The sequence below is a fragment of the Histoplasma capsulatum genome (assembly GCF_000150115.1).
Source record: "Histoplasma capsulatum G186AR genomic scaffold supercont2.2, whole genome shotgun sequence".
NCBI classification, from domain to species: domain Eukaryota; kingdom Fungi; phylum Ascomycota; class Eurotiomycetes; order Onygenales; family Ajellomycetaceae; genus Histoplasma; species Histoplasma capsulatum.
Genome location: NW_025544802.1, coordinates 1,112,315 through 1,126,802, shown reverse-complemented (window position 1 = coordinate 1,126,802; position 14,488 = coordinate 1,112,315). Strand labels below are relative to the sequence as shown.

The following is a 14,488-nucleotide window of genomic DNA, read 5'->3' as shown; positions in this document are numbered from 1 at the left end:
CAGCCGAGCGGTCACGCTCAACTGTCAGCATACCAACACAGCAACATAGTCACATGGCAAGGCAGTCAATGGCCATCACCATTGATGTTCAAATAATAAATAATGGCTCGGAATTTGAACCCAATAAATTACCTCCACCTCCACACCCACCTATTCTCCACCCGAACGATAATCCGCGACAGCGATCATCAGTGCCGCAGCCACAACGTCTTCCGAATTTTGTGCAAGGATATCGAAAACAGCGTCGCACCAAGCAAAGCTCACCTAAAATTTTACATGCGAGTAAGACACTTCCACATGAGGCCATGGGACATGGAGACTTTCGAGACGGGGACAGCAGTATTGATGACAATGAGTCTGTGCTTTTTGACGAATTCGAAGATGCGAGTTCAGTAACTACAGATGATTCGTTATTCGATGAACACGATAAGTATGCGCCTCAAAGCGAAGCGTTGGAAGACTGCAGCGCACCGCCTCCAGGGGTCACCGCGCTGATCCTCTCTACCGGCTGCACCACCGCCCTGAAAACAGGTATTTACGGTATAAGGAGCATCACCGTCCTGAACAAGCGCATTATCCGTATGGAGAAGTGGATATTTACCCAGAAAACAGTATGTTTAAACGAAGACATGATCGCCGCCTTCACTCGGCGCCTGTGTCACATCTTGTAATTTCGCCGCAGGCACACCCAACATCCAATAACCGACGAGACCGTCATGGGGTTCCTCCTTCCCCCCGCAGTACACATACACTTCCACCTCCGACGAGATACGCCAATACCCATATCCGGGACGATATCGGCCATGACAAAAACTGGGAGCGTGCCAAGCATGAACGAGAACGGTCGTTAGGCGATTACGTGCGCGATAAGCGTGGACGGGAACAGGAGAGCCATCGTCGACGCTGGGACCAGGGCGTTCAAGTGCACACACACCACGCTCAACCCAAGGTCGCTGCAGATCATCACACCACTCCATTGCCACGAGAGGACCGTTTTGATCAATATGCAAGGATGGCGGATCTTAACCAAATGGATGGGAGTGGTCCGCCATATCACCAACATCAGGATAAATTAGTTGACGATGCATTCAACGACCCGGACCCCTTCGGTCGTGAGAGAGTTAACCCCGCTCCCATGGGTTTTGGGCCAATTGACAGTGAGCGCATGGCTTCCCGTCATCATCCTCAGATGGAGCAACCACAACAAAACCACTATGCGACGTATCGCCGCTGAAATCGGCCGAAATTGTGGTGCAATTTTCCCTTGCGTTTCACCCTCCTTTGCCTGAACATGTTGAACTTTTTCTCCCTTTTTGGTTTCTTTTTTGGAGTTTCTATGGTATTTGGTAAGGATATGCTAGGTTTGGAACAGGATGTGCCAGCTCAGTATTTAGGACTATGGCTCAGGTTGGATGTGTGCATCGTGTTATATTATTATGGTTGCCTGCTTCCCCCTGGATTGGTTAATGTGCAAAATGACACATGTTTGCAATGGTTATTTGTCTTGGTATACTTCTTTTTTCTGGTTATTGAAATCGGTATCAAAATCGACAGATCCCTGAATACCACAGCCTCAACACGAGCTAATGTTATATTTGTTACTGATCATTGTGAGTGAAGTATTTCTTCTATTTTATCCCTTTTGCTGTTTTATTCTCTATTTGATTCTTGATGCCTATTTCCAATATTCTACATAATGATTCCATCTAGTGAGATTTCAGGCCAAAAATGTATCATGCTGTCTTGCTGTATTTTATTCTATTCTTTGCTTGTGTTAGTGATCTCTTCGTCCGGAGTTCAAGTTTGTAGTTATTTATGGAACTTATGAAGCTTTATTTTCTTTTTCAATTTGCCATTTTCTAATCCTGTTAAGTAAATAATGTGGCCACAATATAGTGAGTGCTTCTTGAGCCCGTATGAGTCTGTAGAAGCTGTTCCACCAGCATTCTCGATGGCGGGGCAAGTGCCAAGAACTCCCCTATTATGTCATTCCCATACCTGCCCCGCCTACCGGTTTCTGTCGCCGATCCATATTGCTTGAAGCTTTTCCCGTCAGTTTTCCGACTTCAACTGTTGCTCACATTCTCTGTTATTATTCCTCCTGCTCCACATTCTGCTGCATCTAAGGTTCGGTATCAATATCCGGCTTTCTCCTCGCTCGGTTCAATGGTTTCAATTCAATTGCGACTGACGGACAGAGAAAACTTCTTCCTTCGACTCAGGGCTTTCATCACGAACCAGCTGATAATCAAAATTTATCTAATATAGCTAATCTCGCCATTTCCTTCTCGCCATTTCCTCGTCGCTGGATATAAAATCGTCAGTCAGTCACCATGGCTCGCAAATTCTTTGTCGGTGGAAACTTCAAAATGTAATCCAAGTTCTATCCCCTAGTCAAAAACCCGCATTCGCTGGACCCTCCCCGAACAACTTCTTCTCAAATTACCCATAACAAACTAACCAATTGCTTCTGTCCTCCAATATCCCTAGGAACGGCACTATACAAACTATAACCCAAATCATCGCCAACCTCAAATCCGCAAGTCTCGACCCCAATACTGAAGTCGTCATCGCCCCACCTGCGATTTACTTGGTGCTAGCGCGCGAGCTTTCGAACGGGAAGTTTTCTGTTTCTGCGCAGAATGTGTTTGATAAGCCCAACGGTGCTTTCACTGGGGAACTGAGCGTGGATCAGCTCAAGGATGGAAAATTGAGTGGACTCTGGTCGGACACAGCGAACGAAGGGTTATCCTGAAGAGGATGATGATGTGCGTAGATATGTCCTACCAACGTTTTATCCATCTAGGGGTTTCAGGACGTGCGTTTCTTGCCCCAGAGGTGGTGATCGTAGCTACTATTTCTTTTCGCGAAGAAGTTTCTTCTGACTAATTCATGGGAGTCTAGTTCGTTGCTCGCAAGACAAAAGCTGCCATTGATGGCGGCCTTAGTGTAATTCTCTGCATTGGAGAATCTCTTGAGGTACGCAGTTGCCCCTCTCTGTGGCTTCTCGGGATTTCTGCCGCTTTGAAGACAAGAAACAAAATAGAGATTTTAACGTTACTGGTTCATTTTTATCGGCGGGAACTGACGTCAGAATTTTCCGTATGTAGGAACGCGAAGCTGGCAAGACCTTGGATGTTGTGACACGCCAATTGAACGCTGTTGCCGAGAGGCTTTCTTCTCGGGACTGGTCGAAGGTCGTTATTGCCTATGAACCAATCTGGTACTGAGTTCACGCTCCATATCGCGTTACCCAACTACTTCACACCCTCTTGATCGTTTTGCAAAATTTTCAAAAAACAAACCAACCATGCTGATGGCATTTTCTTTCAATTCCTACAGGGCTATTGGAACGGGCAAGGTTGCTACCACGGAACAGGCACAGGAAGTCCATGCTTCGATCCGCAAGTGGCTGGGTGATAAGATCTCCGCCGATACCGCAGAGAATGTCCGTGTGATCTATGGAGGAAGCGTTACGGAAAAGAACTGCAGGGATCTGGCACAGCAGCCCGATGTTGATGGATTCTTGGTTGGAGGGGCTAGCTTGAAGCCAGCCTGTATGTTATTTTATTATCTTCAACTTTTGTTATTCCTTCCATCGCCCTCTTTTGCATGCCATGGCCCCAACATGTTATATTTACTAACGCCAAGACAAACAGTCGTCGATATCATCAACTCCCGGCTATAAAACAGTTTTGCGCCATACAAATATAAAATATAGAGAGACTGGCAAAGTCATGTCGAGCTCCCGTTAATTAAATTCGTTTTCCACGGCACTGCCAGACGACATGACAGCTGGATTCTGCAAAATCCTGGAAATTATCTTGGGAGACTTTCTTGCCTTGTTTTAAAAATAACTAGGGAAAACCAATGGAGAGCGCTATCATCTCAACAGTTACAGGGGAGAGCTGTGTGACTTGGAATCTTTGGTAACGGTAAAAAGATATTGGTAGTAGACATGTAATTCTTGACAGGAGGTTGATTACGGTGGATGTTGATGAATGACGGTTTTTCGTCGTCACAGTTCTCATCGTTTCTTCTACCTCTTTTACTCTGCTTCGTTTATTATACATAAGATCCATATGACGCAGGCTCTGATCGTTTCAAGTCGTAACGCCAGTTAAATTTTCAAGGATAGAGAAGTGGCAGACTTGGGCTAAGAGAACCAAATGTCCGCCACCGGGAGCAGATGGCTGATAGATTTTGTGTCTTGGATGGAGTTCCGAGTTTCGTGCATCGCAGGGGCCCTTGTTGATAGGCAGAGCGATTTCAAGGCTGGCAGCTCTGGACCATTGCTGGCTGGGCGACCGATCGAACCAATAACACGCCTGTTGAATAAACAGAGGTCTTAGCACTATCAAGTCAAGGGCATCGCGGAATGTATTGATTGACTCGATCGTTTAACTAGTTAACGGTTATCTTTATTTAAGTTACTCGTTAGGCCTAGCCGCCTGGCGTGGAGAGAGAGAGCGAGGACACACCACATGATTCAGCAACACCGTCAGCAGGGAAGGTGAGAAGTAAATAACTACCATCCAGAATAAAAATTCGAAATGCATAATACGCCATAGTTGTATGCGATCTTGTGCAGTCCCTCGTTCCTTGCCATAGACACAGACACAGACACAGACACAGACACACATCCACAGCTGTCTGGTGTGCGGCTTCCCGCCCGCGCTGCGATTGGTGGCTTCCCGTCCAGTCGCTGATCCTCCTCCGTCACCTCCAGCTCTTGCATCTCCTCGACAACATCCAACATCCCAACTTGAAGCCAAGTCGGCATCAACCACCGCCATCTCCCATGACATAGACCCTGTTCTGTTCTGCTCCAATCACAAGACTATCTCTGCTACTGCCCACATTCACCATTCAACTCCCTCCCTCCCGCCCTTCCTCCACACACCCTCCTCTCTCTTCTTCCCTCATGCTGCTTGCGCTACCCTACCCCAATCACGCGCCTTTCCTGCCTCTCCCCCACAGCATCTTCTTCAGGTTCCCGGGCGCCTAGCCAGTCGATCCCCTCCCACAAAGACCTGGAAGTCCAAGGTCTTCCACAGTCTTCCAAAGCCTGCCGGCCGCTGGTTTCATATCAACCGACCCAGTTGCTTCTCTCGTCCCGTCACCGCTCCCCGCTCCTCTCCAGCATCCAATCCCGTGGGAGCGATATTATCGAAGCGAACGTAAATATTTACATAAAGAAATAAATAAAAATAGAAATCCTACCGCGGCTACAGCTCGCCTCGCCGTTTCCAAGCTGCTCCCCTTTCTGGCCAGTCATCTCCGGAGGATCCATCTGGTCCCTTGGGGACTGGTCCATCGTGCGCGAGAGAGATGGGGAATGCTTGCTTGGCCTGCCTAACAGGTACCTACTCCAAGATCGATAGATGGTGCCGTATATCTTATTTACTGGCTCCCATCAAAGGTCGATCTAGGGATGGTCTCTACGAACCCATCCTGGCTGATAACGAACGCGAAGCTGTCGCTGATTTGCTCCAGTATCTCGAGAACGTATGTTTACTGACACCTCTCTTCCCACAACCCCCGCCTCCCCATCGGCCTTCTATCGCTCGCTGCAGCACCATTTCATTTATTGCCATACTGATTTCTACATCAATACTAGCGAAATGAAACCGATTTCTTCAGTGGAGAGCCGCTCAGTGCTCTTAGCACCCTAGTATACTCAGACAATGTTGACCTCCAACGAAGTGCTAGCTTAACGTTCGCTGAGATCACGGAAAGAGGTTCGTCTGTCCCTATCCGGGAAGACCTGTGGGGTTGATGGCTCCTTGCTGCATATACTGAGTTAGCCTTTTTGTGGTTTAGATGTCCGGGAAGTCAATAGAGAAACCCTTGAACCTATTCTATTCCTCCTCCAGAGCCCCGATATCGAAGTACAACGAGCGGCGAGCGCAGCTTTGGGGAATCTCGCTGTCAATAGTACGTATGGTCATATAATGACTCCCTCCCCCTTCCTTCACACCGAGAAGCTCACCATATTGTAGCGGAAAACAAGGTTAACATCGTCCTGCTTGGGGGGCTGGCACCTCTAATACGGCAAATGATGTCACCCAATGTCGAAGTACAATGCAATGCCGTCGGGTGCATCACCAACCTAGCCACCCACGAAGATAACAAAGCCAAAATTGCGCGATCAGGTGCTCTTGGGCCTTTGACAAGACTGGCGAAATCAAAAGACATGCGTGTACAACGGAATGCCACCGGGGCCCTACTAAACATGACCCATTCCGGTATGCCTATTTATTATTATTGATGCAAAATGCACACAAAGGTGGCCCATACAAGAGTCTAATATCTTTCGTTTTTCTTCTTGATTCTAGATGAAAATAGACAGCAACTAGTCATCGCCGGTGCCATACCTGTTTTAGTGCAACTACTCTCTTCCTCCGATGTCGATGTTCAGTACTACTGTACAACGGCGCTTAGCAATATTGCAGTGGACTCAGACAATAGAAAGAAGCTCGCACAAACAGAGTCCCGCCTTGTTCAATCCCTCGTCCAGCTCATGGACTCTTCCACTCCCAAAGTACAATGCCAAGCTGCCCTGGCCCTGAGAAATCTTGCCTCCGATGAGAAATATCAACTTGAGATAGTCCGTGCTCGAGGCCTTGCACCATTACTCAGGCTGCTTCAGTCATCATACCTCCCCCTCATCCTCTCAGCAGTTGCATGCATCCGAAATATTTCTATACATCCCCACAACGAATCGCCAATTATTGACGCGGGATTCTTAAAACCACTCGTGGATCTACTCGGTTCGATAGACAATGAGGAAATTCAGTGCCACGCCATCTCCACCTTACGGAATTTGGCGGCTAGTTCAGATCGCAATAAGGAGCTAGTCCTTCAAGCAGGTGCCGTGCAGAAATGCAAGGAACTTGTTTTGAAAGTGCCCTTGAGCGTGCAGTCTGAGATGACGGCTGCAATTGCAGTTCTCGCTCTTAGTGACGAGCTGAAATCGCACCTTCTAAAACTCGGCGTTTTTGATGTTTTGATTCCTCTGACGGATTCAGAAAGCATAGAAGTGCAAGGAAATAGTGCTGCTGCGTTGGGGAACTTGTCTTCCAAAGGTTAGTTTATCTTCCTTAATCACTCAATTTATATCTACAATATAGAACAGATGGAAACTAAATCAAGCTAGTTGGTGACTACTCTATATTCGTGAGAGATTGGTCAGAGCCGAACGGCGGCATTCACGGATACCTAAGCCGGTTTCTGGCGAGTGGTGACCCAACTTTCCAGCACATCGCAATCTGGACTCTGCTCCAGCTCCTTGAATCCGAAGATAAGCGGTTACAAGGCTATATTACTCGCTCAGAAGATATTGTTGATATGGTTAAGGCGATTGCTGATAAGAATGTCGAATCTGACGAAGAAGAAGGCGGTGAGGATGATGAAGGTGAGGTTGTCGCTTTGGCGCGACGGTCACTAGAGTTGCTTGGCCAGGGGCCTAAACAAATACTCGTTGAAGGTTGAGCAATGATTGGCTTCCTTGTCTAGCTTCATTGGTAGTGTGGTGCTCACGGTATTGTGGTATTTTCGACATCACCATATATCTTTTCCCTAATAGTGTTTATTCCGCCCGCTACTCATATTTTCCATCTCGCAAGGAGTTCCGCGAGGGCATGTTGCTTGCGTTTGGTGGCTTTTGTTTTTGTTTTTACATTTGCTCTATAGGGGTTTAATCAACCCTCTATCGGATATATTTTTTTTTTTTCGTTTTGTGTTTGTGCTTTCTGCTTTCCTTGTGCCCATGTTTCTTTCCCTCCGCTCTCCTGTTACGTTTGTTCAAGACAAGAGCCAATACTGGCTCTTGGAAGAGGTTCTCTCTTCTTGTATTCTTTCTTGTCTGCCTACGCCGATCAGTTTTTATATTCTTCATTTTTCCTATCCTTTTTTTCGCTGTTCTTTTTACACATATTCCCTTTGGTATATCGTTTTTCTTCTGTGTCCTTTTTCTTTTTCTTTTTTCTTTTTCCTATTTGTTTCTGTTTTGTATTCACCTTTATACCTTTACTTTCTTCCGTCTCCATTCCACTGATGATAATGGTGAATTAGTATTAGCTTGTGAAAAGGTTCCAGTAGGAGATGATGACCCCTGGCTGTTATTGAGATGAGTGGGTAGCATAAGCATATTCCGATACGCTCCATGCATTATATAATTAATTTTTTTTTATTAGCGAATGAGGTATATAGTGAGAATGGGAAAGGGAGAGATAGAAGGATATTGCTGTTTGTAGTTAGTAGTTAGGAAGAGTTCTCTGATGAAGGGGATGTGACGTGCTGAAAAGGGCAAGAGAATCTGTGTGTTATTATTCATAGGACAGCTAGTATCTATACGTTTGTTATTCAAAAATGCAGAGACAGTAGATATGAGCAATGCATTGCATTCTATGTACGGGTACTTATGAGATGAGGATTGTTAGTCCCTTGTTGAAGCTGTCACAATCCCTCGTCTTTACACTTTATTCATTGGCCTGAAGCTGTCAAAGCTCCGAAAGGGATGATGTCATCTCCCGCATGTTCCATAGCATTAGACGCGCGTCTACGATAGCCGCTCTCAGTTTCCAAAAAAAAAAAAAGACTCGAATACCATCGAAAATTTGTATGCGCTGGCCATTTAAAACCACCCACACCCCCTCTATAAGAAAATCGCCCTGAAGGAATAACAAGAATTTTTCAATTGGGGGATTTTCTCTTGAGTGTTCTAGCCTCTTTTGCTTCCTGCCAGCCAGCGATCGTTTGAGCTTTTGCCCTACGTTTTCCCCATCAAAACGAAGAAACAATTTTAGATGACGGCCACGGGCTCTGTTCCATCGATTGCCGTCCCAGGCCAGCGGCTTGGTCCCATATCATCGTTCATTCCGGGCCCCGGAACCCACATCCAACATTCTTTTGTCTGCGCCTCGATAGCCGGCCCGGTCGTTATACAGAAGGGGGAGGAGGAGTTGTCGAGACAACAGTACCAGCAACAAGCAATTAGTAAACAGCAAAGAACACTTGTATCGGTCGCACGATCCTTTGCGCAGACACAAACGGTTGCGGGGAATTACACAGCTGTGACTGGGGATAATCCTAAGAGCAGCAGCACAAACTATATACAACAACAGCCGCAAAAGCCTCCAAACACAACACCCTCCACAACCACACCCTCAACGACGAAAAGACACAAAAGATACAAATATAACACCCTCCCTGCCGTAGACTCCGTCGTCCTCGCTCGCGTCACCCGCGTCCAGAAGCGCCAAGCAACCCTCTCCATCCTCGTCGTCCTCGAAGACAACCCCTCCTCCCCCTACCCCGCCACCACCACCGCCGCCGCCGCCGACGAGCTGCCCCACTCCCTTCTCTCCACCACGAACGCCGACCCCCTCAACGCCGACGACCTCCGCTTCCAAGCCCTAATCCGCAAAGAAGATGTGCGGGCCGTGGAGAAGGACCGCGTCGTGATGGACGAGATGTTCCGCGTCGGCGACATTGTGCGGGCCGTGGTGATTTCGCTGGGCGATCAGAGCTTTTACTACTGCTCGACGGCGAGGAATGACCTGGGTGTTGTTATGGGGAGGAGTGAGGAGGGGAATGTGCTTGTGCCGGTTAGCTGGAGGGAGATGGTTGATGGGAAGAGTGGGAAGAGGGAGGGGAGGAAGGTTGCTAGGCCGTTTTGAGGGGGGTTATTTTTCTTTCTTTCTTTCTTTCTTTCTTTCTTTCTTTCTTTCTTTCTTTTCTTTTCTTCCTCTTTTTATGTAAGAGCGTTACCAACTTTGTCGATTCGCTTTCATTCGAGGTTGAGGTTCTAGAAAAATAAAGTCTAACGAACGTACGTGCTCTTTCATGAGCTTGCGACATTAAGGGGATTGAGAGTATAAGGCCGAACCAATTGAGGAGGAGGAGCGATATTTTTACTTTGTATTCCTTGTATTTGTATATCCTTTTTGCCAAAGCCGTATGCAACAACACAAAAGCAGACGATGCAGCTAAAATCAAGCCGGGCAGCCAAACCCACTACCACCCATCACTCACGTCCACTCCTCCCTTTGGTACCCCCAATACTCTATCCCGACCCTACTTACCGCTTCAACGTCTTCTGCTTCTCTGCATCCTTCACCAACTTCTTTCCCTTGACAAGCAATCCCTTCCTACTCCTTACCCGATCCATATACCTCTTCGCCACATTCTCGCGATCTGCCAACTCACCCAGATCCTCGAGTTCTTCCTCAGTCGCCGGCACCCAGAACGGGTCTTCGTCCAGCATTTCAAAACCAGCAAAGATAAGCTGTGGCGAGGCGGCGCCGGAGGTGCGTTTGCGGATCTCGTCGGAGAAGCCGAACGATTCCGCTACGGGCAGGAGAGAGAGGATGGTGAAGAAAGGCGTGCCTTCTTTCATGGTCTCGGAGAGGATGCGGCCTCGTCGTCGTGTTATGACGCCGTAGACGCGGCCGAGGACTTCGGCTGTTGCGGTGGAAGAGATGTTAGTATTTTTGGGGAGGCTTTATTTATTTTTATTATTATTATTATTATTGTTGTTGATATTATTATTATTTTCTTTTTAATTCCATTCTTCAATTTTTGGACAATGTAGTGGGACTCTGTTGTCCGGGCGACCCATGGGTGGTAATGGCTGCGGTGCAATTTCAACTTACTAGATGCTTGGATCTCGCAACTGTACATGGCTAAGAGCAGTCTGGGACTCCAGTCGAGGAAGCCTTGCCAGACAGCGTCTCGCGCGGATTTTATTACTTCACCGGTAAAACGGCCAAGCTCTTCCTCTCCCGTCTTGGTGACGGAGACGTCCTCGATCAATACGGCAATGCCCTGGATAGGTTCGCTGCAGAGAGGTCCCTGAGCAGTGGCGAGTTGGAATGCATAAGAGATCTTATCGGAAAATAGGCCCATGCTTCGTCGCTGGTGATCTGCTGAGGCTTGTGAGGTGGTTTGTCGTGCCTCTTGGGTTTGAGGGCTTCGGGTTGTGGTGTCGAGGAGTCTGGAATATGGGGGGGAAAACATTGAATTGTTAGCCAGTGTCTTTGATGTCAGATGGGTATGTTCGATTTCGCACTCACAATTTATCACATGAGCTCGTAGATGTGGAGTCGACGAGGATGTTAGGGCCTATCCGTCTCGGGCCAAACTCGACAATTCTATTCACGACATCCTTCCACATATCCTTGTCGACTTTGGATTCATCGAAAGCGTTTTGCAGTTCTTTCTTGAACTCCTCAAGTGAAAGGATCCTCCTAGCTGCCGTGTCGCCGCTGTTGATATCACCTTGATCATCTATATCGTTATGCACATCGTTTTGTTCCAAAGTGGTATTGGTTACTGTCCTTCTTTCCGAGTAGAATCGTTTGATTGTAGCTGCATGTTTGGTTAAGAACTCAATGACCTCCGCAGGTAGTGGGAATATCCTCAACTGGATAGTCAGTTGCTTTGATGCCGAAACACTCAGAACTGTTCCTCGGGGTAGGTCGGGGTTCTTTGGCGGTGACATCTCGGGCGCATTTATCGTAGTTTCGCGATAAGGCACAATGGCTTCTCCAGCTTGGATTTCGCATTTGGCAAAACGTTCTCGTAAATCTTTAAGGCACCGTTCGAGATGGAGTTCCCCCGCAGTGAGAATGACGTGCTCCCCACTCGGAAGAACTTCATACACCGCACAAGGATCGCTTTTTTCTAGTAGCTTTAGACCATTGATCATCTTATTCAAATCGGAGGGATTGACAGGTTCGAGAGCAACTCGAACGATAGGAGGGCTGGACAATGTGACTCCTGCTAGATTCACGGCTCCCTCCAGTTGACTGCAAAGTGTTCCGGTTTTGAGGACATGGCCTTCCATACCAGCGATTCCAAAGACAACACCAGCCGGGACACTCTGCAGGTTTTCTAGATTTCGTCCCATAAACAAGTAAAGAGCTTTTACTTCCACTTTTTGTGGGACAGGTGATGCATGGGGGTGTGATGGTGAAAACTTGGGAGGGATAACGTAGATGGAATCTCCAACAGAAAGGGTGCCGGAATAGAGGCGTGCAAAGCCAATGAGGTGCTCTGGATCTTCCTTCTCTTTCACACTATCTTCCACGCTGGCATCTTGGAGAGCGGATGTTATTTGGGCGAAGCTATCCGCACCTTTTTCTCCGCCGTTCTGTGCCTCTAATTTCGCTATCTCCTCTCGTTTCTTTCGTGCCATTTCTCGTGCTTCCTCCGGGCTTAACATACCTCCAGATCGCCGCGTATTTTGAGGGAGTTCACTTTCAGGTATAGAAACCATTTTGCTGACGTAGGCCACAACAGGGTCATTCTTTCCTGCTTTAAAGTTTATCATTGCGTCCCGAACATGGGGGCTGATAGCCTCAGAACCAGGGGAGTCTTCAATCATGTCTGGAAGCCTTGCTGCCTGCGCAACTGGAGGGCTCGGAAGGTATTCTATTACAGACACTAAAACTGCTGTAGATAACGGAAGCCACGAGGAAAATACCGCGATAAGAATATTCCTTGGATCTCGTGAACGCAGCACATGGGCTGGGATAGCAATCCCTAGTGATTTAGTGATTTTTTCCAAAAGTGTGGAATCGCTGGCAAACATCTGTTAGTTCATATGCATTTACTGGAGACGGAGAACATCCCTTACCCTTTTCCTTGCCCTCCACCCGTCGTTGCATTGTAAACTGCCCATATAGTTTCCAGAACAAGTTGGACAAACAACGGCTTCAAATTCCTCCCCTTTAGATGTTTTTGCCCAATCACTCGTTTGGTTTTCGGATCGAGGTAGAAATTTCCCCATAGAAACTTTTCTAAAAGCGATCTTTTAAATCCAAGCTTTTTCTCATACAATCCAGCAAATTGCCGTATCGTAAATGCCCATCCGTCAGTTGCGCTGCAGAAAATGACGTTATTTTTTTCTGGAGAAAAATAAAGATCTTCATCATCCGGTTCTTCGAATTGACTTTCAGTTGACTCAGCCTGCGAGATTGCCTCATCCATGTTATCCGGCAGCTGCTTTGTCCGTCCATTCTCCTTGGTAGCCGCTACGTTTACTCGTTCTTCCATTTTCTCTCGCCACTGTAAATCCTCCTCCATACGCTCTCCTTGATAGAAGCTTCCAATGACAGCATTCACTTGCTCCAACACTTTGCTGAGATGTAAATATGCCTCTGCGGGAGTCATTTTCAACTCTGTAACCAGTCGATCTAGCTTATTGATAACAAGGATTGGCTTTAGATGCTCAACCCATGTGTGCCGCAACACAGTGACGGTTTGGCTGCAAACACCTTCGACGGCATCCACTAAAACAAGGGCGCCGTCGCATAGTCGAGAAGCTGTGGAAACTTCGCTGCTGAAATCGATATGGCCTGGCGAGTCAATTAAATTGATCAGGTATTCTTTTTGTTCAGGGTCTGCGTCTTTGGATGCCCTTCTAAGCATAGAAAAATAAAGCGATATGGCAGACGACTCCATGGTGATTCCGCGTAATTGCTCATCTGGGCGGGAGTCCAGGTAGCGGATTTTCCCAGCCATCTTCGGCGAAATGATGCCATTTGTAGCAATCAGACTGTCCGTTAAGGACGTTTTCCCGTGATCCTATAGGTAGAACTCATCTCAAAAATTGTTCCCCAAATAGCGTGGACATTCAAGTCACTTACGACATGTGCAAGGATACATATCTGCTAGAAATGTCAGCCCATGCCCAAATCTAATATATGGGTTGCGGATTATGACAGAGGGGCGCTTGACAGCGGGGAAGGGGAAGCATGCATTTCTAATATCCTCCGCCTTCTGCTGAAGGCGGACAAGATCACCCAAATTAACTACAGGCATTGGGAAATCTGGTCACCCCAAACATACATGGAGTACTTTTCAGAGGATAACGTTTTGCAGGAGGGGAGGAACTGCAAGCAAAGATGGGCAGTACCTACGACCCACTCGCTGCTCAGTCAGGGTAGCAGGTGTTCACAAATCCAAGCACTAATATTCACTTCTCTTAGTCTCCCAAATCATATCATATATGTCAAATCAAATAGAATATATTGGGATAGTTCTAACTTTGGTGCAGGCCAATTTTTATGCTGAGTGTTTTGCACTTTATATGGAGGATTAGTCAGTTGAACGACGACACTGTGCGCTGTGAGACCGTATGGTCCACCGTAGTAATCTATCGCGATGCATGAGAAATGAGCATTGAGTATCTACTTAATCAGTGAGCAAAATACCTATGCATAAGATCGCAAGAAAATAAAGGTAGATAATGAGATATTGGAGAAGAGTTTTGAAAGTTTTGATTGATTAGAAATGAATTGTTGCTATCTAAATGAAGAGGCAGCTCATTATCTACACGAAACTCCTTGCACCTGGCTGCGATTCACAAACGGTCGACTAAATCCACCACACCAAAAGATGTTGCTCGTTTAGTAAGCGAAATATTGTCGCACGGTCAGCTATTCCATGGAGATTAAATATCTTCAATTTTTACAGAATA

General features: G+C 47.0%; 6 protein-coding genes across 6 annotated transcripts; 4 read left to right on the top strand and 2 right to left on the bottom strand.

Moving 5' to 3' along the window:
* Positions 1–68: 68 nt before the first annotated feature.
* HCBG_01600 (uncharacterized protein) lies at positions 69–1,834 on the top strand (the record flags this gene model as incomplete). Its single annotated transcript, XM_045428649.1, has 2 exons — positions 69–611; positions 683–1,834. 2 exons carry the CDS (start codon positions 69–71, stop codon positions 1,232–1,234), a joined length of 1,095 nt encoding a protein of 364 aa, XP_045290435.1.
* A 499-nt stretch (positions 1,835–2,333) lies between these two features.
* HCBG_01599 (triosephosphate isomerase) lies at positions 2,334–4,569 on the top strand (the record flags this gene model as incomplete). The annotated part of the gene is made up of 7 exons (XM_045428648.1): positions 2,334–2,371; positions 2,491–2,663; positions 2,716–2,768; positions 2,905–2,979; positions 3,111–3,223; positions 3,343–3,557; positions 3,660–4,569. 7 exons carry the CDS (start codon positions 2,334–2,336, stop codon positions 3,686–3,688), a joined length of 696 nt encoding a protein of 231 aa, XP_045290434.1.
* On the bottom strand, positions 4,104–4,783 carry HCBG_01598 (uncharacterized protein; the record flags this gene model as incomplete). Its single annotated transcript, XM_045428647.1, has 2 exons — positions 4,104–4,328; positions 4,565–4,783. The coding sequence occupies 2 exons, from the start codon at positions 4,781–4,783 to the stop codon at positions 4,104–4,106; spliced, it is 444 nt and encodes a 147-aa protein (XP_045290433.1).
* Positions 4,784–5,331: 548 nt separating this feature from the next.
* HCBG_01597 (armadillo repeat protein) lies at positions 5,332–8,486 on the top strand (the record flags this gene model as incomplete). Its single annotated transcript, XM_045428646.1, has 6 exons — positions 5,332–5,508; positions 5,621–5,741; positions 5,824–5,937; positions 6,003–6,248; positions 6,339–7,088; positions 7,160–8,486. The coding sequence occupies 6 exons, from the start codon at positions 5,332–5,334 to the stop codon at positions 7,492–7,494; spliced, it is 1,743 nt and encodes a 580-aa protein (XP_045290432.1).
* Positions 8,487–8,810: 324 nt separating this feature from the next.
* Positions 8,811–9,683, top strand: HCBG_01596 (3'-5' exoribonuclease CSL4; the record flags this gene model as incomplete). Its single annotated transcript, XM_045428645.1, has 1 exon — positions 8,811–9,683. The coding sequence occupies one exon, from the start codon at positions 8,811–8,813 to the stop codon at positions 9,681–9,683; it is 873 nt and encodes a 290-aa protein (XP_045290431.1).
* A 236-nt stretch (positions 9,684–9,919) lies between these two features.
* HCBG_01595 (translocation elongation factor) lies at positions 9,920–13,530 on the bottom strand (the record flags this gene model as incomplete). The annotated part of the gene is made up of 4 exons (XM_045428644.1): positions 9,920–10,467; positions 10,659–10,999; positions 11,079–12,587; positions 12,644–13,530. The coding sequence occupies 4 exons, from the start codon at positions 13,528–13,530 to the stop codon at positions 10,085–10,087; spliced, it is 3,120 nt and encodes a 1,039-aa protein (XP_045290430.1).
* Between the last annotated feature and the right edge of the window lie 958 nt (positions 13,531–14,488).